This window comes from Nesoenas mayeri (genome assembly GCF_963082525.1).
Source record: "Nesoenas mayeri genome assembly, chromosome: 1".
Taxonomy (NCBI): Eukaryota; Metazoa; Chordata; class Aves; order Columbiformes; family Columbidae; genus Nesoenas; species Nesoenas mayeri.
The window spans coordinates 63829356-63853052 of NC_137541.1; the positions used below are offsets into that span (position 1 = coordinate 63829356).

The window sequence follows — 23697 nt, forward strand, 5'->3', positions numbered from 1 at the left end:
GTCCGATCCCCCTGCCGGAGCACGAACACCTAGATGAGGTTACACAGGAAGGCGTCCAGGCAGTTTTTTAATGTCTCCAGAGAAGGAGACTCCACAAACCCCCTGGGCAGCCTGTTCCAGTGCTCTGTCACCCTCACTGAGAAGAAGTTTCTTCTCATATTTAAGTGGAACCTCCTGTGTTCCAGTTTATACCCATTGCCCCTTGTCCTATCATTGATTGTCACCAAGAAGAGCCTGGCTCCATCCTCGTGATGCTCACCCTTTACATATTTATAAACACTAATGCAGTCACCCCTCAGTCTCCTCTTCTCCAAGCTAAAGAGCTCCCTCAGCCTTTCCTCATAAGGGAGGTGCTCCACTCCCTTCATCATCTTTGTTGCCCTGCGCTGGACTCTCTCCAGCAGTTCCCTGTCCTTCTTGAACTGAGGGGCCCAGAACTGGACACAATATTCCAGATGTGGCTTCTTCTGGGCAGAGGCAAGAGTGAGCTTGAAAGGGAGGGATGAGAAACTGAATTCTGCAGGAAAAACAAAACAAAACAAACAAACAAAAAAAATCAACACCATAACTCTTCTTCGGTGGAGGTGGGACCTCAAAGGGTTCGTTCTGCCTGAATTTCACATGGTCACTTGTTACCTCTCAAAAGAGACATGCCTTTGGCCTGGCATTTGTCAGGTTTAGTCACAAAAGCAAAAGAAAAGCCGAACTCTTGTCAAGGCCTACAGTAGCCTACCTAGAAGCAAGAAATAGCCCATTTAAAATAACCCCAAATAAGTAACTTGCTTAGATACTTAACACACGTGGCAAACTGAAAGGCTCAGCAGTTTCCCCTCTGATGGCAGGTCATAGTGTGCGGTGGGACATATGAATGGCAGCACAACAGTAAACAAATGCCCCAGCACCAAGTCGAGCTGTGAGATTTCAGGCCTCAACGAGTCGCCTATGTCTGGACAAGCAGAAGCAGACACTTCTCTAGTGTGCATGTTGGTTTTCCAGGCTTTCCCCTTCATCTTGTTCCTGGGCGTCCGCCAGAGGAACAGACAGATACAACAGTGCATAAGGGAGCTTTGTTTGTCCGAGTCTGGCCACTGGTCTGGCTTTGTTCCCCTTGAGGAGGTGGGAGAGTTTAAAGGTGAGTGATGCTGCCCCACAGAGCTCTGCTGACCAGGGAAATGGTGCAAGTGATCCAGGAGTCCTGCCATGTTTGTGAAATAGATTGCGTCTCTGGGATCCCAAAAGGCAGAGTCCCTGTGTGATCTGGCGGGGCACACCTGCCTTATCCTTCATGCAGGAATGCCAGCTGTGTTAGAGACACCATGTCCTTCCCTTGCAGCTGCCACCAGATGGTCCCCAAAGATAGTTTCAAGCTCTAAACCCTCCCCCTGTCCCTCTGCCTGTAGGATTAGTGAGGGAAAACGTGTTGCCCCCTTCCACAGGCTGTGCAGAGCTCTTGATGGCTTCTGTCTCCCTTTCTTTACCCCCTAGAAGCTCACTGGTGTCTTTGGGGCACCCCTTTGCCCCTCAGAAAAGCCCCTTATTTGAGCTGCCAGCAAACTGAATTCACATGTGCTATTCAGAAGCCTTCAGCTGTTGTCTCACTAAGTTACTAAATTCAAGGAATGTTATTGAAAAAACAGGTGTGAGGAAGAAAAACACAGCTTGACATAGCTCTCTGATTTCCTGGCTCCTTCAAGTATTATACATTTGGCAGTTATAGAGGGAATTTAGGAGCTGAATGTCAAAGTCCTCTATAATATTTCTGCAGCAAAGATGTTTTACAAGGCATTAAGTGATGTGAGTGTTCTTATTATCAATGTACTGTCCCTGTTACACCTTGAACAAACGAGCCAGCTCTCTGGGGGAGTGGTTAGAAGACTTGATGTTTTTAGAGGAGGGTGAATGCATCCCTGCTGATGATAAGGGATGTTCACTGCCTTCCCTTTGTCATGGAACACAGGTTACTTTGGGTGCACCTTCTGGGGGAAGGGTTATGCTAACATGGATTTATTGTGGAGAGAGGCTGAAATGTTCACAGTTCTTCTGTTAGCAAAGGTAAGGACTGCGTGGGCTCCCAGCCCTGTGTCAGGTACCTCTGTGCAGTCCCCAACTTCCTTTTCTGAACCATGGGAAGGAGACAGCACATAGGAGGCTTGTCTGGAGCCCGTCAAAGCTGTCATTGTGGCAGTCACCACAGAAGAGGTCCCAGTTGCGTATCCTCTGGGCTGGTTATGGAGAACCTGCTCATACAACCTGGCTCTGTTGGAGGCAGCACAGCTGCCTGGCAGTCAGAGCTCTTCAGTCCAGGGAGCAGTGCCAGCAAAAATCTTCCTGAATTATCACATGGATGGGCATGGATATCTGTAGGGGCTTGTGAATAGAAAGGTAAAAATGAATCTTGCATCTTGGCAATGGTTTAAATTTAGTGATGTTCCCTTTTTATGGCTAGCTTCTGTGGTGTCTGCCCCATGAAAGGGAGGAAGAGACAGAAGAATTGCGAAGCCGTAAGTTGCCTAGAGACAGTCAAACCACCTGAGCAAAGTGCAAACTGACACTGGAGATTAAACAGGAACTAGGTCTGACAGGTCTGTGGAAGCTAATGAAGCTGCCTGCAGCTGAAGTGTCTTTTGGTATTGACACCTGTGAGAGTCTGGATGCTCCATTAAGAGGAGCATATGTCTTATTTAGGAATATTTTAAGCTTTGCCTGTGGAAGTCAGTTGTGACACCCCACTTCCAAAACAGGTAACAGGTAGAATTCTGAGCCCAGAAAGTGCGCTCAGATGAACGGGTGGCTAAAACTGAAAGATTCAGTGTTCAGGTCTCCAAATACGTTGTCTGTTGGGCGTCATGGTGTAGTGTCACTTTGACAAAAGCTGCTAGCTCCTGAGAACTGCTGCAGCGCTTCTAAAGTAATATCCAAACCATTCCAAAGACTACATTGACTACTGTGAGGGCAGGGATCCTGATTCCAAAGTGACCTTGCAAATAAAATAAACCATAACATTGATGATCAGGATGAGATTTACAAGGTTTTCGGAAAGTTAGGAACTCCACACACAGTGTTTTAGAATCCATAAAATACTCCACACTGGATCAATAACTTCTTCATTGCATCACTTTCAGCAGTTTTTCATAAAAAAGAGTAAGCAATTAATCTGCTGTTTTCTATCACATTCTTTGTCTTTAACTTGGCCCCTATTTCTCCTCTCTCACTGGAAGAGCAGGGTCACTTCTCAGTTTGAACACATACATGAGTTTCATGTATGAAATTTCCTGTTTCTGGTTTTGATTGCAATTCAGGACAAAACTGTGAGGGAAGCCATGTAAGGCTGGGTAATACTTATTCTTTTTCCTTCAACTTAGGTACATAATCAAGTATATCCTGAATAGGATGTATTCCTAAACAGGAGACATTTCTGGTACTCCGTAACTTCATAGTGGTTAATTAAATGCATATAATGCATACAGAATATACAACTTCAGTGTGGTGTTGTATTGTGAAACATAATTGCCAAAATAAATAGAAATCTCTACATGATCACAGAATTACAGAATGGTTGAGGTTGGAAGGGACCTCTGGAGGTAATGTGGTCTAAACCCCCTGCTCAAGCAGGCCCACCTCGAGCAGGTTGCCCAGGACCATGTCCAGACGGCTTTTGAATATCTCCAAGGAGGGAGACACCACAGCCTCCTTGAGCAACCTGTGCAAGTGCTTAGTCACCCTCACAGTAGGAAAGTGTTCCCTGATGTTCAGATGGACCCTCCTGTGTTTCAGTTTGTACCCATGGCCTCTGGTCCTGTCACTGGGCACCTCTGAAAAGAGACTGGCTCTATCTTCTTTACACCTTCCCTTCAGGTATTTATATATATTGATAAGATCCCCCTGAGACTTCTCCAGGCTGAACAGTCCCAGCTCTCTCAGCCTTTCCTCATGGGAGAGATGCTTCAGTCCCTTAATCATCTTTGTGGCCCTTCGCTGGACTCTGTCCAGTATATCCAGGGCTCTCTTGTACTGAGCAGTCCAGGACTGGACATTGTACTCCAGGTGTGGCCTCACAAGTGCTGAGCGGAGTGGAAGGATCACCTCCTCCAACCTCCCTCAGCACAGCATCACTAGCCAGTCGAGGGAGGTGATTGTTCCACTCTACACTGCACTGGTGTGGCCCCACCCGCAGTGCTGTGTGCAGTTTTGGGCACCTCAATATAAGAGAGACATCAAACTGTGTCCAGAGGAGGGCGGCCAATATGGTGAAAGGTCTCAAGGACTCAAGGACGAGACTTACAAGGAGCAGCTCAGGTGACTTGGTCTGTTCAGCCTGGAGAAGAGAAGGCTGAGGGGTGACCTCTCTGCAGTCTTACAACTTCCTCAAGGGTGGGCAGCAAAGGGGAAGGTGTTGATCTTTCTCTGGTGACCAGTGATAGGACACCAGGAAATGGAGTGAAGCCACATCAGAGGAAGTTCAGACTGGGCATTAGGACAAGGTTCTTCACTGAGAGGGTTGTTGGTCACTGGAACAGGCTCCCCAGGGAAGTGGTCATGGCACCAAGCCTGTCAGAGTTCAAGGAGCATCTAGACAATGCTCTTAGTCACATGATTTAGTTTTAGGTTGTCCTGCAAGGAGCAGGGAGTTGGACTTGATGATCCTTATGGGTCCCTTCCAACTTGAGATATTCTGTGATCTACTTTGCCTAGTGCAGCCCAAGATACCATTCAGCATCTTTGCAGCAAGGGCACAATCCTGGCTTATGTTCAACTTGGTGTCTACCAGGACTCTCAGGTCCCTTTTTGCAAAGCTGCTTTCCAGCTGAGTGGGCCCCAGCTGGTGTATGAGGTTGTTGCCCCGCAGGTGTGGGACTTGGCACTTGTCTTTGAATTATCTTTGAGTGAACCTTCAAATGCCTGTGTTGCAGACTCACTTGTAACGTAGTGCACCAAATAGATTGCCACAGCTGGCACAGTGGTCTGCTGGTTAAAGCAGAGGTTGCTTCTTGCAGAGGAAGAACCATTCAGGTAGAGTAAGGAATGCTGAAATGTTTTCAGTAGGGATGATGGAAAATAAACAAACAAACAAAAACCAAAATATTTTCTCCTTTTAAAAGGGAGAGAATTTTCTCATGTAAACAGTTTCACAGAGACACAGAAAAAAAATTCTTATGCCTGTTGCAGCTGTACCCAACAGAAAAGGATATTTGTTTTCACAACACAGATCTTTATCCCCCAAATGTGGAAAAATTGCACTGCTTTACCATTTCTGAATAAAGTGTTTGCTTTATCAGAAATAGTGTTTCAGGGAAAAGTGAAATGTCCCTTTCAGGTCAGTCAGCTGAAGGTCAATAAGAGGATAATAAAGCACAGAGCAGAGGACCCATTTTTCTGTGGTCATTATGTTTTGATGTGCCAACAGATGAAAGGTGAATGTACGCCAAATGAGAACTTTGAAAACTCTACTGATTCAGTGTGCTCCATTATAAACTTGCATATATTGGATTATAGTGGGTTTATCATGTGTATTAGAGCTTGAAGAGGCTTACATTAAATGTGCGAGGAAGAAGAGTCTTTTTGCATTGCTGGGAGTGGTGGGCCGTTACTACAACCAATCATATTTTATAGAAAAAATTACCTGTGATTTATAGAATAAAATATGTCTCTATGTGACTCCTCCTAAATTTCTGTATCTATTACATACAAAAAAGGTGACCTGATAGTAGCCTCAGGCAATACAGTGATACAGAGACAGTTCTGAGCTCAATAGGAACAAAATGTATTTTAAAATTACTCCCCATCATTTTCTTCTTCAAATGAGTCAGTCCCCACTTCTTCATAGTCTTTCTCCAGGGCAGCCAGGTCCTCTCGGGCCTCTGCAAATTCTCCCTCCTCCATGCCTTCACCCACATACCAGTGCACAAAAGCTCTCTTGGCGTACATCAGATCAAACTTGTGGTCCAGCCTTGCCCAGGCCTCTGCAATGGCCGTGGTGTTGCTCAGCATGCAGACTGCTCGCTGAACTTGGGCTAGATCTCCTCCAGGAACTACCGTAGGAGGCTGATAGTTGATCCCAACCTGGAAACATGAATGTGAGAGAAGGTTGTAAGAAGGCAAGAGTAGAAAGCAGTCAAAGAGCTCAAAAAAAAGTGAGTGAAGTTACATATGCTGAGTTAGAGTGGTGCCACTATCAAAACTACCAGATGGCAAATGCCATAAAAATAATAACATCATGAACAGTATGTTACATGGTCATTTTAATGTCTGCGTCATCCTTCTGTTTAATATGCACTGGCAACTTAGTAGATTTATTAACAGCTACTTCGCACTAAAAATACAGTTTCACCAAGATACTCTATAGAAACTGATACAGAAAGTTGGTTGCCAGTTAAAAGTTTTCATTCTTAAACCAGCTACTTGTAGGAGAAATGTTTTTCCACTGCTAATGTCTGTATTGTTATGGAAATTATGTATCCCAACACTGCTATGTAGCCAGTGCGGAGAGGCTGTATAATATTATTGCATGGAGGTGTTAACTGATAGATTCCCTAATATCAGCATTTCCTTTATTAATTGTACTGGTTTGGGTATTTCCTTACTTTTAGATGATGCTTCAGAGGGAACACTCACTGGCTTTTTTCGAAATTCATGTCTGAAATGAATACTTATTTAGATTTTAGGTTGTATACCATTCAGATTTCCACGTACCTAAATATTTAGGAGTCTATGTCAATGAGACATTTTTCTTATGTTCCTTCCTTTTCTGCTAGACTGAACTTGTCCTTTAAACATTAAAGAGAAATCCACAGCAGTTGTACTCACCTTGAAGCCTGTTGGACACCAGTCAACAAACTGGATAGTTCTCTTGGTCTTGATGGCAGCAATTGCTACGTTGACATCTTTGGGGACTACGTCACCACGGTAGAGCAAGCAACAGGCCATGTACTTCCCATGTCTCGGGTCACACTTCACCATCTGGTTGTTGGGCTCAAAGCAGGCGTTAGTGATTTCAGCCACCGAGAGCTGCTCGTGAAATGCTCTGTCAGAGGAGATGATGGGGGCGTAGGTCACTAAGGGGAAGTGGATGCGTGGGTAGGGCACCAGGTTTGTCTGGAACTCTGTGAGATCCACATTGAGGGCACCGTCAAAGCGCAGCGAGGCGGTGATGGAGGAGACAATCTGGCTGATCAGGCGGTTGAGGTTAGTGTAAGTGGGACGCTCGATGCCCAGGTTACGGCGGCAGATATCGTAGATGGCCTCATTATCCACCATGAATGCACAGTCCGAATGCTCCAAGGTGGTGTGCGTGGTCAGGATGGAATTGTAGGGCTCCACCACAGCGGTGGAGACCTGAGGAGCTGGATAGATGGCAAACTCCAGTTTGGACTTCTTTCCATAATCCACAGAGAGACGTTCCATCAGCAAGGAGGTAAAGCCAGAACCGGTACCCCCACCAAAGCTGTGGAAGATCAGGAATCCTTGCAGCCCAGAACAGGCATCAGTCTAGAAAGCAAAGAGAAAGTGAAAGAAGGAGGGCTGAAGAGGAATGAAAATGCTTCATCTACTACATGAGCTTATTCTCAGCTGAAGAGGAGAGCAGTCAGCAATACAGAGCATTGCTTTCATGTCAGGTTGTCTTGAGAAAGGCCTGGTGATAATCCTGTCCTTTGCTTCCCTCCCTGGCTCAACTTACAACATAAAAATTGAACTCATCTGTGGAGCTTCTCTCTCTGAACTTCACACATCTTTTAGTTATTCTAGCTGAAACGGGCAATGTAGCACTTCCTAATCCACCCTTCTCTATCAATATTGGTGCTCCAGGGCTGTGCTAATAATGATGAATTATGTATTCAGAACCATTTTTGAAGACTATCTGAAGGCATACACCTGGGAAGTGAACTACTGGGCTTCTCTGTCTTGGACTAGTAATGATTCTTCTGTATGTCTTGCAATCTCTTTTCTGAGCCATTGGTATCATTCACAGTTAACAAGCTACTTGTTCTGCACTTCTGTCTTCTGCAGAATCCAAACTGCTGTTTCAAAACTACTGGGACTTACCAGCTTACGGACACGATCAAGCACCAGATCAATGATTTCTTTGCCAATGGTGTAGTGGCCACGAGCATAGTTATTAGCTGCATCTTCCTTTCCTGTGATCAGCTGTTCTGGATGGAAAAGTTCCCGGAAGGCGCCAGCCCGCACTTCATCTGAACGAGAAAGAGAAACTGTAAGAAGCTGCATGGCTGTGCTCCAATGCCAACAAGTTGTGGTTGCTGTTAGCACTGATGCAAGCTTTCTGTCAGTGGAGGTCATGACCGCAAAAAACAGATGCTGATGGAGAAGGTAAAACTGTTTCCTAAGTATTTTTAAATCGTTGCATTCTGTTGATTTGTGGCATGATGTATCCAGGCAGAGAAGCTGTTATCTTCTCAAGAGTTTGTCAGTTGTACAGCCTATACCAACAAAAGGACAAGTCACCAGAAAAAAAACATGAAGAAAATCAGGTTTCCCCAAGTGCCCCAGTTTTTAGCAATCCTTCCATTCCTGGAGGGAAACTGTCAGGCTCCTACTCTGGATCTGAACTGGAGAAAAGCAGAATTTGAATGGCAAAAATGTCATGATAAACAAACCCAAAAGTTAAATATTTTTGCAAAAAGAAGTCACACAAACCATGTGTGATAGCTATTAAACTGCTGGGGATCCTATCAGTATTATAACACCTGTGGAGATAATTGACTCATGACAGAATCTGGCATTCTGTGTCACAAGAAAATTAATTCTATGCTATCTACTGGTAGACCAAGATACAAAAGGTGTACTTCTTTGTACCAGCAGAGACTGGTGGCACACCATGGTGATACTAGGAGGAATAAGCTCTTCTCCATTTCCCAGCTTTATTTCAATACTGACCTACTACCGTTGGTTCCAAGTCCACCATTACAGCTCGTGGCACATGCTTCCCAGTGACTGTTTCATTGAAAAATGTGGTAAAAGAGTCATCATTGTTGACTTTATTGTGCACATCCTTGAAGGTGCCGTCTGGCTGAATGCCGTGCTCCAGGCAGAAGAGTTCCCAGCATGCATTTCCTATCTGAACTCCAGCCTGGCCAACATGAACAGAGATGCACTCGCGCTAAGGAGAGAGAGCAGAGACAGGGTGAGAAAAAAACACAGCATATTAGTCCTCCTTATTCCTAAAAGTTACTTTTTCCTGTATTGCTCTTCCAGAAAATGGTGAATTGTTGCTGTCAGCAATTGATTTGGTTGTTCAGTCCCGTGATCACAATGAAACCATGCATATACACACCAGATACTGGGACAGTTCTTCAAAAAATGGACATCTTTGTGCTGTAATACATGGGTACATGAAAACAGGCAGAAAAAAAACCAATCAGTTACACAAAATCCACCTTTCCTCCTACAGATTGGCCCTGTTAAGGAGCATAGCCCAGTTTAGTTTATTTTTACTCCTGGCGGGAACCTGACACAGTCATGTGGTATCCTTCAACCTCATGTAACCCTAGACAGGTGATGTCTTTTGATTCTCTTACCCTCTGATAGCAGCATAGAGTGGAAACTTGGAAGAACTGCTTTAAGCAATATTCACCTCCAGAAATTATTTCAGGTTCTCTCAGTAGACACAAATGCTCTTTCAATTTTACATTGCAGGTCCACTGCCTATTCAGGTAGTGTCGTTGCAAGATGGCATCCTTACTTGTGTAATTTTGAGCATAGTTCCTGTCATAGCCAGGAACTTCAATTAAAAGAAAACAATGTGTGTAACACCAGGGTAAAATAGGCAGGTGCCAATTGCTCCAAAATCCTTTACACCTAGAACCCAGGAGTATAAAGGACCTGGTACAATAGGGTGAGGGGTAATGGTTTTAAACTAAAAGAGGAGAGATTCAGTCTAGACTTGAGGAAGAAATTTTTTACAATAAGGGTGGTGAAACACTGTCCCAGGTTGCCCAGAGAGGTGGTAGATGCCCCATCCCTGGAGACATTCAAGGCTGGGCTGGACGGGGCTCTGAGAAACCTGATCTAGTTGAAGCTCATGGCAGGGAGCTGGACTAGGTGAGCTTTGAAGGTCCCTTCCAACCCGAAGTATTCTGTCATTCTACAGTTCTGTAAGTTCAGAAATATAATTATAAAGCAGATAATTCTGAGTTAGCCCAGATGATTACAACACTGGGTGTAGTAAAAGAAGTTTTGTAAGGAGCGAGCAGTTTCAGACACATGGAGTGTTTCAGCTTCTGTTTCTGCTTTGGTGTAATTGTAATTATAGTCTTCTGAGCTCTGTTTTTGTGATCTCAATGGTCCTGTCTATACTAGAGAGCAAGAAAGGGTCAGGTCGTATTACTGAACCTGTGACCTGTGATCACCTGTGCTGATAGATAATTAGCTCTCTCTCTGGCATAGTTTTGGCTTATGCCGGTTTATACTTTTCCAGAAAGCATTCGGACATCATCCAGAATACAATTCATTGTCAAGAGTAATTTTCAGTGACCAGCCTAGCATTGGAGAGGGAAGGAGAATTTACATGTCTAAATATGAAGCAGGCCATGCTACCTGGCTTCAAGGCCAGAGAATGGTCCTCACTCATTTTTATTTTGTAATATCTCATTTAGAGATATGCAATGACTTAATATCAGATTTGGCCAGTTAACTTACTCTTTTTTTAATTTGGTAACTGCCTACCCTGCAAAATCATCCTGTGACCTGGAAGTAAAACACGTCTTCCCCCAAACCTAAAGCCTCAGGCAGGATATGTGACCAGCAGCATCTCTGGATCAGGGTTTACTTCACAAATTGGTATATATTTATGCTTTGGAAACATAAATAAAGTCACCACTGCCACAGTTAGTCATCCTCAGAAGTTGAAATGAATACGGAAAGTCAATTTAAATATTTAATTCAATGCAACATACTATTTCTATTCAGTACTCATTTGTAAGTTCCTGACTCTGCAAATGCATATGCAGCAGCATGTGTAATGTGTTCTCAAGTGTACATGCACAACCTTGTTTTTCTCAACTGAGTTGTGCAAAAGTATCCGAGTTATTTGCATGATGATGAGGTTTCACAGGTCAGTATGTTGCAGGAGAGTTGCAATTTGGAGGATTACTCAGGAGACACTGAAGGCATATTTAGGGTTAGACAATTCAATTAATGCTGACTTTGCACAGGCATTTGCACAGCCTTTCTTTTAAATCCCAATGTAAATCTGTGAGGCTGGCAGCAAGAAAAGAAAAATCTTTTTTTCCCTTTTAAACATGGCAATGAGGCCAGGTGATTTTTTTTAAATAATATCTTTTAGAGCAAAGCTACAAGTCAAGCAGCACTTGGAACCTAAGGAGCTGCTTTGCCCCGTTCCTCAGATCAGTAGAGGAATTTGTCTGTTTCTTCACAGGTGGAACAAGTGAACAGTGCCTTAGATAGTTAATATTGTAGAACCGGCTCCTTTCCTTTTAGACTGAGCTTTCAGCTGCACTAGTTTGAAGCAGTATCTCAACACTACCTCTGGCCTCTGGCCATGACTCCTGCCTTCAGCTCCCATCTTCTCCTGCCCCAGCAGTAATTTGGAAATATTCAGACAAGGAGAGGAGACAGTAACAAAGAGGTTTCTAATTTTGCATAGTAAACAGCTTTAAAATATATATCAGACTTTCACTAGGGAAGAGAGTGGGCCTTCTACTGAGTCACAGGCAGAGTAAACTGATCTCTACATGATATTTAAATTTGGAGCCTACTCCAAACTCATGTTTCATATCCCATCACTAATGTACCAGGACCTGCCGTAGAAATTGTGCACCTGACTAAACCTGGGACAGCTTCGACTCTATTAAAAACGCAGAATACTAACTGGCTTAAGTATTTACTGTACAAAGGTAGGCTTTAGTCTTCCAGCTATTCCCAAAACATGTTCACTACCCTAGGTCTGCCTTAAGGCATGGGGAAGCTGTGAAAGTCTGTATCTTGCCTGCTAAATGAGTGCTCTCATTTTGGAATTGCAGCTCTATTGGCAAAAAATAACATAGTTCTCTGCACTGAAATAAGACTCAGTGCTAGACATAAACTTGGGTACAAGGTGAAATGGACTTTTCACATTCTAAGAGGTTTTGAGAGGTTTCTACAAATTAATAATAGCCCTCCCCCCACCCAAATCTTAAAAATGAAAGGCTTTTTTGATTAATTAAACACATACACATATAAAAACATTCATGCACCCCAGAGACACACATGTATACACTGTATATCTATGCACAGCACAGCCGCTGGGGCTAAATTAATTTAAAACAGATACAAAGGTAAGTAACTTTTTTATTTCTAAAAAAATAAAAAAAATAAAAAATTATCTCATATGAAAATGAACCTGTGTTTAGACAATAGAGTCACAACAGAAAGTACTAAGAAGCTAAGACTCTGTATGTAATTTATCTTCTAATTCCACTAATTAGACAGTTTCTGAAGAAAACTTTGGTCCGCCATGCCTTACAGCTCCAGTGACATTTTCTGACGCTCCTCTCCCATCCTCTTATGTGGTATTCGGTGCGTGAGATCAGGAGTTTTGTGGAGCAAACCACTGATAACAACAGCAGAACCCCTTGCCTTCCCTCACCCACGGTCCTCCCGGTCCCTGCGTGACGGGTGTCCCCACATTCTCCCCTTACCATGGTGTCTCCAGTGGTGTGTCCTTCCCTTTCGGATCAGTGGTGGCAGGTCTGTGCCGCAGCCGGGCTCTGGGCTGCAGGACAGGAGGCACCTGCTGCCACATTTCAGTGTCACCGTGTGTTGAGGAGGAGGTCACGGGCTCCATGGTTCTGTCTGCCACATCGCTGCCTCCTGTCCGTCCCACCACCCTGCCTATGCAAATTCATTCAGACAGGCTGGACTCTGATAGACCCCTGATTTCCAATTTAGTCCTGCCTCGTTTGGTGTGCTTATTAAATCTGAGTGTAGCCGCCTAACACATCATACACTACACTAACAACTGAGTATTATCCATATATATCGCCTACAAGACATATACCATCCCAGTTCCCTGTTCTGCCAGCATGTACATGTGTAGATAAAAATCACTCTTAAATTCCAATACAGAAGACCAAGGGGGCATAAGAAAGCAAATAAATTGAAAAGAGGACAGAAAAAAAAATAGAGAACTGGAAAATATAATTACCATTCTGAAGTGTCCTCTGCCAGGGCTCTTAAGTGCTGGCCTGACTTCTTTCTGTCCTTACTCCAGCTGCCTCTGTATTAATGTTTCAATTCACTTCTATTGCTTCTCTTTCCGTGTACAGTCATCTGGGCTGTCAGCAGTATGAGGCAGCATTCAGTACAGGCTCTAACTCATCTGCCCAAACACTGAGAGAAATTTGATTCTCATTGCAGTGCTTATTGCGAGACATAGCTGGAGGCATCACACAAACGTTCTCACACCAAATTAGGGCAGTTGCCTCCACCACTTTGTTGTTTGCTCCTTCTGCACTAGCTCAGCATTGGAAAGAAGCAGCTTCTCTCAGTGGAGAAATCCTCATGATTGCAACTCCCAGGTAACGAAGAGGAAGGCACACCAAATTACTTGAATCTGAGTATTATTTATCCCTTGACTTTAGAAATGTACTGTTTATTATGATGTTCAATCAGTAAAAATTTAAATACACAACTCCTACATTTTAGATTAGTCTGCTTTGACATGATTATATTGATAGATTGTTCTGCCACTGTTGGCAACCAGCATCTAAGGATCTTCTCTAACTAACACTGACATTTTAAGAGTGTGAAGTATTGTAGAATCACAGAATACCAGGCTGGAAGTAGTTCATACCGTGTTTTATAAACTCACATTGGTATATATAGTCTTAATTTTGCTGATTTTACATAAACCTACAAATCACTACTCTTTGATTTTGGCTAGGAAAAGCTACAGAGATTTCTGGAGCCACAAATATTTTTCACGGAGGAAGAGCGAAAATTCCTATCTGTTACTATGTTAGAGTTAAGTACCACACTTCTTCAGAAAACCATCAGATCATTGCTTTGAGACTAGGGAATAGTCAATGGTAGTCAATGGTGCGGAGTCTAGTTGGAGACCAGTATCTAGTGGAGTACCTCAGGGGTCAGTACTGGGGCCAGTATTATTCAATATATTCATTAACGATTTAGACGAGGGAATAGAGTGTACTATCAGCAAGTTTGCTGATGACACTAAGCTGGGAGGAGTGGCTGACACGCCAGAAGGCTGTGCTGCCATCCAGTGACACCTGGACAAGCTGGAGAGTTGGGCGGGGAATAACCTAATGAAATTTAACAAGGGAAAGTGTAGAGTCCTGCATCTGGGCAGGAACAACCCCAGGTTCCAGTATAGGTTGGGAAATTACATATTAGAGAGCAGTGTAGGGGAAAGGGACCTGGGGATCCTGGTGGACAGTAGGATGACCATGAGCCAGCACTGTGCCCTTGTGGCCAGGAAGGCCAATGGCATCCTGGGATGTATTAGAAGGGGGGTGGTTAGTACATCGAGAGAGGTTCTCCTTCCCCTCTACTCTGCCCTGGTGAGACCACATCTGGAATATTGTGTCCAGTTCTGGGCCCCTCAGTTCAAGAAGGACAGGGAACTGCTGGAGAGAGTCCAGCGCAGGGCAGCAAAGATGATTAAGGGAGTGGAGCATCTCCCTTATGAGGAAAGGCTGAGGAAGCTGGGTCTCTTTAGTTTGGAGAAGAGGAGACTGAGGGGTGACCTTATTAATGTTTATAAATATATAAAGGGTGAGTGCCATGAGGATGGAGCCAGGCTCTTCTCGGTGGCAAACAATGATAGGACAAGGGGTAATGGGATCAAGCTGGAACACAAGAGGTTCCACTTAAATTTGAGAAAAAACTTCTTCTCAGTAAGGGTGACAGAGCACTGGAACAGGCTGCCCAGGGGAGTTGTGGAGTCTCCTTCTCTGGAGACATTCAAGACCCACCTGGACATGTTCCTGTGCAACCTCACCTAGGCGTTCCTGCTCCAGCAGGGGGATTGGACTAGATGATCTTTTGAGGTCCCTTCCAATCCCAAACATACTGTGATACTGTGATACTGTGAATAGGCTGTTCTAGTGTTCTTCCTGCAAAGGAGCCAAGCTTCAGCACTTGAGACAATCTGACATGTTAATGCTGCCAGATTCACCAGAGGTGGAGCTCTATGTGGAGAATTACCTGAGGAAAAAGTCAACAACTTCTGAGAAGCAGGGAGCAATGGAGTCTTGAGTGGTGTCCCTGGCTAGCAGGAGTGCAACGGCTATGTCCTGTCTCTCTAGAATGAACTGAGCTTGAAGAGCCTGGGGATGACCCAGGCTACTGTTCTTCCATTTCTCACAGACGCATAGCTAAGAAAAAGGCCTTTGCAGATCTGCTTTAGACCAAAGACAGTGTTTGATGTGCTCTGTCTTGAGGTAGCCCATGAACTCAAGTGCTGGAAATATGCGTTGGGCTGGGGTGAAGGCCAGGCACAGCCCTGAGGAAGACCTGGGTGTACAGTTTTTCATGAGGTTTCCTTTCCTTGCTCTGTCATCTTGTGTTGCAGAGAGCTTGAGCAGAAAACCCTCAGCCTAGATTTAGAGGGTAACCTGAAAGCAGAATGTGGAACTCTGCTCCCAGGTACTGGTGCATTTTCTTGACTCCAGAGTTGGCCTGTAGGCTCTACTCTGTAGAGACATGAGGCAGATGTGGCCTGGGCCTGGGTTCTTGGAAAGAAAGTCATCTTGCTTGATGCTGGCATTCAGCCTGTGTGAGCAGACAGTGAGCTTGCAGGTGAACTTCTCCATCCTGCATGGAATGGGCTTGAGACATGCCCTGCATGGGGAGAGTTGATGGCCCAGCAGCCTGGTCAAGATCTGCCCACTTCAGCTTTTACCTTGCGACACTGGTAGATGATGAGAAGAGCTAAGCAGGGCTGGTTATAAAAAAAGCTCTGCCATGGAGTCCTGAGGTGTGCAAATAAATGAATTTGGCATGAGTGCTAGAGTGGCTAGAATGGCTTTTAGTGCCAGAAGGTTCGTGAATAGCCTGTGCTAACTGGGTGATGCACAGTTGGGAGTTATTTCAAATGGTTTATGTTTCTGTCAAGATCAGCCTCACAGAGGGATTTTTAAAAACCCCTTAACACTGCTGTATGAAACCTAAATCCTTTTCCTCTGTTTAAAAGCAGTCACATCTCCAAAAATAGAAGTTCTGAACAATCTAGAGCATAGAAGTACTGTCTACCAGACCTTAGGTCAAGAGAAGTACTAAGTCCCGTGATCTATCAGTTCTGTTCTGACTAGAGATCAAAATATATCAACTGGCAAATGAAGGACAGTCATCTCCTTTATCTCCTCTACTAGATGGACATCACTCCCTACAGTTTGGTTAGCTAAGTGATTCACCAGTAGTGCCAGAACTGTGGATTATTTTAGAACAGTAATATGCCACCTCACAAAACCAAACTCCTAAGAAGTTTTTTGGTGATCATACAAAAACCTCTTTCACTTTAAACTTCATGTGCAAAAGTCTTTGCATTTCCCACACATAACAGGACATTCTTACATTAGGTGAATAAAAACATAAAAGCTTCCCTGTCTCTCCTGTAGAGCTCCATTTTGTCCCTCTGTTGCCACCTACTGGGAAAATTGACAGCAGCTAGTTCCAGATATTTCTGAAATCCTAACGTCTACAATTTCAATATCCACATAAAACTGCTATATTGATAAAAGTTTGGTTTTCTGGTATTATCACTGAAACAGAGAACTGTGCTGTGTATTTTTTAAATTACTTTAAAATAAAGAACAATTAAGTACATCTTGGGATGCATTTTCCAAAGAGTTATTTCCTTTCTGTTAAAAATTGTCATATACAATATTTATCTATATGTGTTAAAAAATGTGGAATTAGACTACACATGCAAAATTATCTTCCCTAATACAGCAAGTTAAGAACTGCAGTTATTAATATAAAGACCAGCCATTCATTTTGCAGATAAAAAGGTAAACTACATCAGTTGATGTTTCTGGATGTGCCTGCTTCTCCTTATGACCTTTTAGCGATCCTAATACAAACTGAGCTACCAGAAAGGGAACAACACTCCTCAGCAGTTTGGGCAAAACCTAACGCATTTCTGTAGCCCTGCTGGAGTTGTATGCGCTGAATATATGTTTCAGCGAAAACATGGATTTTTTTTAAAAAAAAGAAATTAAAGATAGTAAAAATAGCAGTGGTATATACTGGGTCTGTCTTCCATCCCCTCCAGGGTGTCTCTTCATCAGTGTTAAGGGAAACTTGCCAGATAACCACATAACCACAAGCTCAGAAGCAAGTTGGACACATGGGAAGGTCAGCGCAACAGGCTCATGGTCTTGCTGCAGACATTGTTCAAGCATGGAGCTGCTTGAGAGGTACCCCCAAACATTATTTTCTTTACCTTTGTCTTGCTTTCCCTTCATCCTAAACAGACACACCACCACCACCACCACCCCCTCTTTTCACCACTGGCCCTGTTCTGCTAATTTTTCACATTTATTTGGTAATTTCAGCTTTAGTTAGTATTCCCAGTAAGCCAACACCCACTTTCTGTGGATATCTAACACTCGAAGGGGGGTCCCTAAAACCTCCCTTCTCTTGCCGCTACCTCCTTAGTTCAGACACAGGTTAGGGCTGAACAGACACTTTTCCTGTTCCATTGTCAGCAACATCCAACAGTTTCTCTTGTTATTCCATTAGTTTAACCTTAGGCCATGCTTGGCTACCTGCCCGCCTGCCTTAACAATATATTGTTCTACAATCCTAAAACAATGGAAATATACAAAAATATACCTTACGAAGACTTAAGCTGTAAAATCATAGCTGGTGTTCTTAGACATCCTACCTACAACTATCACACACATTTTTTTCATGGTTTTGATTTATTGTGATCTCAGTAAGTCTGATGGAGCTGGTAATACTTGTGTCCTGCATAGAATCACGGAATCGTTTTGGTTGGAAGAGATCCTCAGGATCATAAAGTCTAACTATAACCTAACTCTAGCCCAAACCATGTCCCTAAGAACCTTGTCTAAATGCCTTTTAAACACCCCCAGGGATGGTGACTCCACCACTTCCCTGGGCAGCCTGTTCCAATGCCTGACAACCTTTTCCATGAAAAATTTTTTCCTAACATCCAATTTGAACCTCCCCTGGCACAACTTGAGGCCATTTCCTCATGTCCTATCACTTGCTACTCAAGAGAGGAGACGGACCCCTTCTGTGCTACAACCTCCTTTCAGGTAGTTGTACATAGCGATAAGGTCTCCCCTCAGCCTCCTTTTCTCCAGGCTAAACAGCCCCAGTTCCCTCAGCTGCTCCTCATCAGATTTGTGCTCCAGGCCCCTCACCAGCTTTGTCGCTCTCCTCTGAATTCTCTCCAGCAACTCAATGTCCTTCTTATGATGAGGGGCCCAAAACTGAACATGGGATTCAAGGCGGGGCCTCACCAGCACCGAGTACAGTGGCACAATCACTTCTCTAGTCCTGCTGGCCACACTATTCCTGATACAAGCCAGGATGCTGTTGGCCTTTTTGGCCACCTGGGCACACTGCTGGCTCATATTCAGCTGGCTGTCAATCAACATCCCCCAGGTCCTTTTCTGCCAGGCAGGTCTCCAGTCACTCTTCCTCAAACCTGTAGTGCTGCCTGGGGTCGTTGTGACCCAAGTGCGGGACCCAGCACTTGGCCTTGTTGAACCTCATACAGTATGAAACTCATACAATATGAAGCCTGTTACCCTCTGAGGCAAAGTGACTAATGATTAGCTGGTGATATATCCTACATTTACTGACTGCCTTGTGACCTCATAGTGGATAACTCATCCTGTTTACAGTCTACTAAGACAGCAATGGATTAGGTGTGTGAGCACCAAGCAGAAATGCAGCCCCATACACACACACACACAAAAAAAAGAGACATAGATGCAATCTTATGCACTGGAAAGGACAGAGTGAACTTTAAGATTCCTCTCCATCATTTTCTTCATATGAGTCAGTTCCCACTTCTTCATAGTCTTTCTCCAGCGCAGACAGGTCTTCTCGGGCCTCTGAGAATTCTTCTTCCTCCATGCCCTCAGTCACATACCAGTGCACAAAAGCTCTCTTGGCGTACAGCTGATCAAACTTGTGGTCCAGCCTTGCCCAGGCATCTGCAATGGCCGTGGTGTTGCTCAGCATGCAGACTGCTCGCTGAACTTGGGCTAGATCTCCTCCTGGTGTAACTGTAGGAGGCTGATAGTTGATCCCAACCTGCAAATGTCAATAGAAAATATGGAGGAATAAAAAGAGTTATGAGAAAAGGACAAAATTAAACAATAAATAGGGTAAGGAAATTGTAAAACCATTGGTGGGGGGAGGAAAAGAGGTAGGGAAAAACCAAAATCACATCAGTGTTAAGTCTAATGCCATTCAAGCTATTTTTCTGTGCACAAGTCAATGCTTTACCCTCACTCAAGGTAAAAAAACAAAGAGGGGAAAACAACCAGAACTGGACTCTAAATGAAGAAAAACTCATACAAATATGTCAGTAGGCATGGGAAAACTTGGGACAATGAAAAAAATCTCTCTCTGTGGAGATGTAGAAATGTTTCACTTGCCTACAATACAGCACTGATAACTTTGGGGATTTTTTGTTTGGTTGGTTTGTTTTTCAAAATCTCATGAAGGACACTCTCAAGTGTCTCAGTGTCTTCAGAGTATAGACCTTGCATTGATCTTTCTTCCAAAATGCAATTTATTTAAAGTCTTATGGGGTTGACATTCTCCTGTTACTGAAAATAGCAATACTGTATATGTTCCCATTTATTTAAATATTTTGTAGTCTGTGTTAATGTATTGTCCAAAGGAGAAAAGGCACATTTTATATACACATACATTTCTTACGTTCCTTCTTACAAGTGGAAAACATGCAAGATTAGAACATTAAGTACAAGTTTTCTGCTAGACTGAACTTGTCCTTTAAACATTAAAGAGAAATTCACAACAGCTGCACTCACCTTGAAGCCTGTTGGACACCAGTCAACAAACTGGACAGATCTGTTGGTCTTGATGGCAGTAATTGCTATGTTGATGTCTTTGGGAACGACGTCACCACGGTAGAGCAAGCAACAGGCCATGTACTTCCCTTGTCTTGGGTCACACTTCACCATCTGGTTGTTGGGCTCAAAGCAGGCGCTGGTGATTTCAGCCACCGAAAGCTGCTCGTGAAATGCTCTGTCAGAAGAGATGATGGGGGCGTAGGTCACTAAGGGGAAGTGGATGCGTGGGTAGGGCACCAGGTTTGTCTGGAACTCTGGCAGATCCACATTGAGGGCACCGTCAAAGCGCAGCGAGGCGGTGATGGAGGAGACAATCTGGCTGATCAGGCGGTTGAGGTTAGTGTAAGTGGGACGCTCGATGTCCAGGTTTTGACAGCAGATATCGTAGATGGCCTCATTATCCACCATGAATGCACAGTCTGAATGCTCCAGGGTGGTGTGTGTGTTCAGGATGGAATTGTAGGGCTCCACCACAGCGGTGGAGACCTGAGGAGCTGGGTAGATGGCAAACTGCAGTTTGGACTTCTTTCCATAATCCATGGAGAGGCGTTCCATCAGCAAGGAGGTAAAGCCAGAACCGGTACCCCCACCAAAGCTGTGGAAGATCAGGAATCCTTGCAGCCCAGAACAGGCATCAGCCTGGAAGCCAACAGGAAAAGTGAAAGAATAAGTGAACATATCTTTAAATTACACCCTCGGACAGAGCGAGCAACACCCACACCCAGTGCACAACACAAAAGTCAGCAGTTTTCCCAGAAAATTCTCATTGTCTCTTTTCCCCTGTAAATGTCAGGCTAGCATATCAATAGAGCAATATTGATGTTTTTCTTACAACAATAATGCTGTAGCAATATTCGAGGTTTTCCATTTAAGTCTTTCATTCATATGAAAACCAAAATGGGACAGGTCCTGCATTTTTCTGTTCTGAGCCAATGACAATAGTAAATACAAAACAAGAGCCACTATCAAAAAAAATAAGTACGTCGTGTTTATTTCCCCTCCCACTCTCCTAAGGTCTTGCTTTCAATGTAATAGCGCATACCATCTTGCGGATACGATCTAATGTCTTGTCAATTTTGTCTTTGCCGATGGTGTAGTGGCCACGTGCATAATTATTTGCTGCATCTTCCTTTCCACTGATCAGCTGTTCTGGATGGAAAAGCTGCCGGTAGGTGCCAGTCCGCACTTCATCTGAACAAGAGAGAAAAAGCCTAAGCTTGGAAGAGATAATTCACCAAGGCTGGTAGTGTTTGCAAAACAAATGGAGCATTTTATGTTGGCAGAAAATGCTATGGAAGATCTGTATGTTGAAAAACAAAGTACAGAGGTAAGGAGTATATTCTGAGTTGTTCTCAGTATTGAAAAAAGAAGTGGACTCTGCTCTAAGTGTAAGCTGCTGTGTTATACAAATGAATTCATTCATCACAGGAGGGCTGTGCCACGCTGTGGTAAAATTTCAGCTCTATATACTGATCAGATGAAGATCCATTAGAACCTTCAGGACAACGACTGGAAAAAGAGGAGATTTGCAAGAGCAAAACAGTGGTTTCCCCTGAAAATCTGTCAGGGCACTTCTGTTGTCTGATTCTTCATGCTTGTCTCTTACATTTGAATGTGGAGGAAAGCATTTTCCATCTGTTAGCAAAGGAAAAACAACATCACAAAAAAAAAAAAGACCAGAAAGGAATTTCTTTAAGAAAGCTAAATTGTACTCATAACTAGTGGAGGTTTAAGCAACAGTGAACTTTTGATGTTATTAATGATTAGTAGAGCACCCATGACAGCATGCAGTCCAGTTTTCATCTTTTCATCGAGAGTAACAGAGCTTTTAGTAATATCTGGTATAAAAAACTTAAAATCTGTACATTTTGCCTGCATTTTGGGATCATCCCTAATGGACAGCGCATTGTCCTGCTATTCAGCAAGCTGAACTTTGGCACCCAGAAGAGTTAATTAATTTCTGTTTTCCAATATTAGCTCTATACTGACCTATTACGGTTTGCTCCAAGTCCACCATAATAGCCCGGGGCACGTATTTTCTAGCACTTGTCTCTCTGAAGAATGTGGCAAAAGAGTCATCATTGTTGGGTTGGTCAGTGAAAGTGCCGTTTGGCTGAATACCGTGCTCCAGACAGAAGAGTTCCCAACACGCGTTGCCAATTTGAACTCCAGCTTGGCCAATGTGAACAGAGATGCACTCACGCTGGGAGGAGGAGACAAGGGAAATAGTGAGACAAAACAGTGAATATCCTCAGTCTCTACAAGCTGATCTTACTTGAAACCCCAAATCAAACACTGATTACAAAATTTCCCACAAGACTAGGATTAACGGAAAATATTCTGACACTTATTTACAAATAGGAAGAAAAATATTTTGCTGTGCGTAGAAAGAAGCAATAATCACAACAGCTACAGATATGCAGCCATGACTACACATGGGGTACAGCACATGGGATCTACGTGTAAGTGCACATAAGCCAATATAGATAGAAAAACTGTGTATGGGTACATACAATAAAGAACAGTAGGTCCCAGCTAAGGGGTATGAGCCAAGTCCAGTTATCTGGGAGAAGACTGGCTTATTGATATCTAGATAAAGCAAAGGTAACAAAGTATCTTCTGATCTTTTGAACTGCTGTTGAATGTGTGTTGGACAGGTGGAGAACAGGTTTGCAGAAATTAAAGGAACTCGAATTAAAGTGCCTTTAGTACTTTAATTAATTTCAACCACTGTTTCAGCCCATTCTCTGGGTACTTTTAATTCAATTTAACATGTGAAGAGCTAACTTGATACTCAAGAGGACTTGGTACTCTTTACATGTCAGATTAAATTAATCTCCTGAGAAATTCTTCTCATACGTAGGCTTCTGTAATCATGGGTGTTCAGTCAATAACCAGTTTCTAAAGTGTTCGTTACTGTGTCAAACACCTAGTTTAGTAACAGAAATCTGAAACACAAAATATCATATTCTAAAAGAAAAAGCAGCACATCTTCTGCAGATTGCTATGCAGGATCCCAAGTACTGTGAATTTAAAGAGTTGTCTCAAAAACATCCTTGTTGCACATGCTATATTTGAATATGAATCTTTAGGCAGGATTCCCATCCTGTCTTATGGAGTATCCAGGGAAATGTCCACATTTCTTTGTTCTTAGTTTTAATACAATTTAGTAGGAAAAGGCCATTAATAGAGGGTTCAACATACTGTATTCAAAGCACATCCAGAGTAGCTTCTACCCAAAAAGGAAATATAAGTTCCAACCCCAACCTTCTTTGCCTGCATGTGACTTCACTTACAACAAATTTATTAACACAAACGTAGCAGTACATGCTGGACTCCAAATTTGTTTACCAAGAAGCTAATACAATAGTTTGTACACTGTGAGGAACATTTGTTGCCCCCAAAATGAAGCAAAAAAAGTCACTTCAGCCTTCCTGCCTTCACTCACATCTTGACCTGACTAGAGAGAAACAGAGGGCCAAACTCCTTGCTCATTATCCCATAAAACAATCTGCTTCTGTTCTTACCATGGTTTCTTCTGTGTGCTTCCTTTCTTGACTGGCAGCAGCAGCTTTGGTTACTGATGTTCCTACTGTTGTCTAAGCAGCCTGGTGCAAGGTGGCTGCTGATCTGCACCTCG

At 43.5% G+C, this 23697-nt stretch overlaps 2 protein-coding genes across 2 annotated transcripts; both read right to left on the minus strand.

Moving 5' to 3' along the window:
• Positions 1-5772: 5772 nt before the first annotated feature.
• LOC308038028 (tubulin alpha-8 chain) lies at positions 5773-12799 on the minus strand (the record flags this gene model as incomplete). The annotated part of the gene is made up of 6 exons (XM_080340240.1): positions 5773-6060; positions 6805-7485; positions 8041-8189; positions 8893-9115; positions 9645-9720; positions 12654-12799. 6 exons carry the CDS (start codon positions 12797-12799, stop codon positions 5773-5775), a joined length of 1563 nt encoding a protein of 520 aa, XP_080196366.1.
• A 6179-nt stretch (positions 12800-18978) lies between these two features.
• Positions 18979-23649, minus strand: LOC308038091 (tubulin alpha-2 chain; the record flags this gene model as incomplete). Its single annotated transcript, XM_080340367.1, has 5 exons — positions 23585-23649; positions 22047-22260; positions 21100-21248; positions 20016-20696; positions 18979-19269 (listed from the first exon to the last, which is right to left on the minus strand). Exons 1-5 carry the CDS (start codon positions 23585-23587, stop codon positions 18979-18981), a joined length of 1338 nt encoding a protein of 445 aa, XP_080196493.1. The 5' UTR covers positions 23588-23649.
• Positions 23650-23697: the final 48 nt, after the last annotated feature.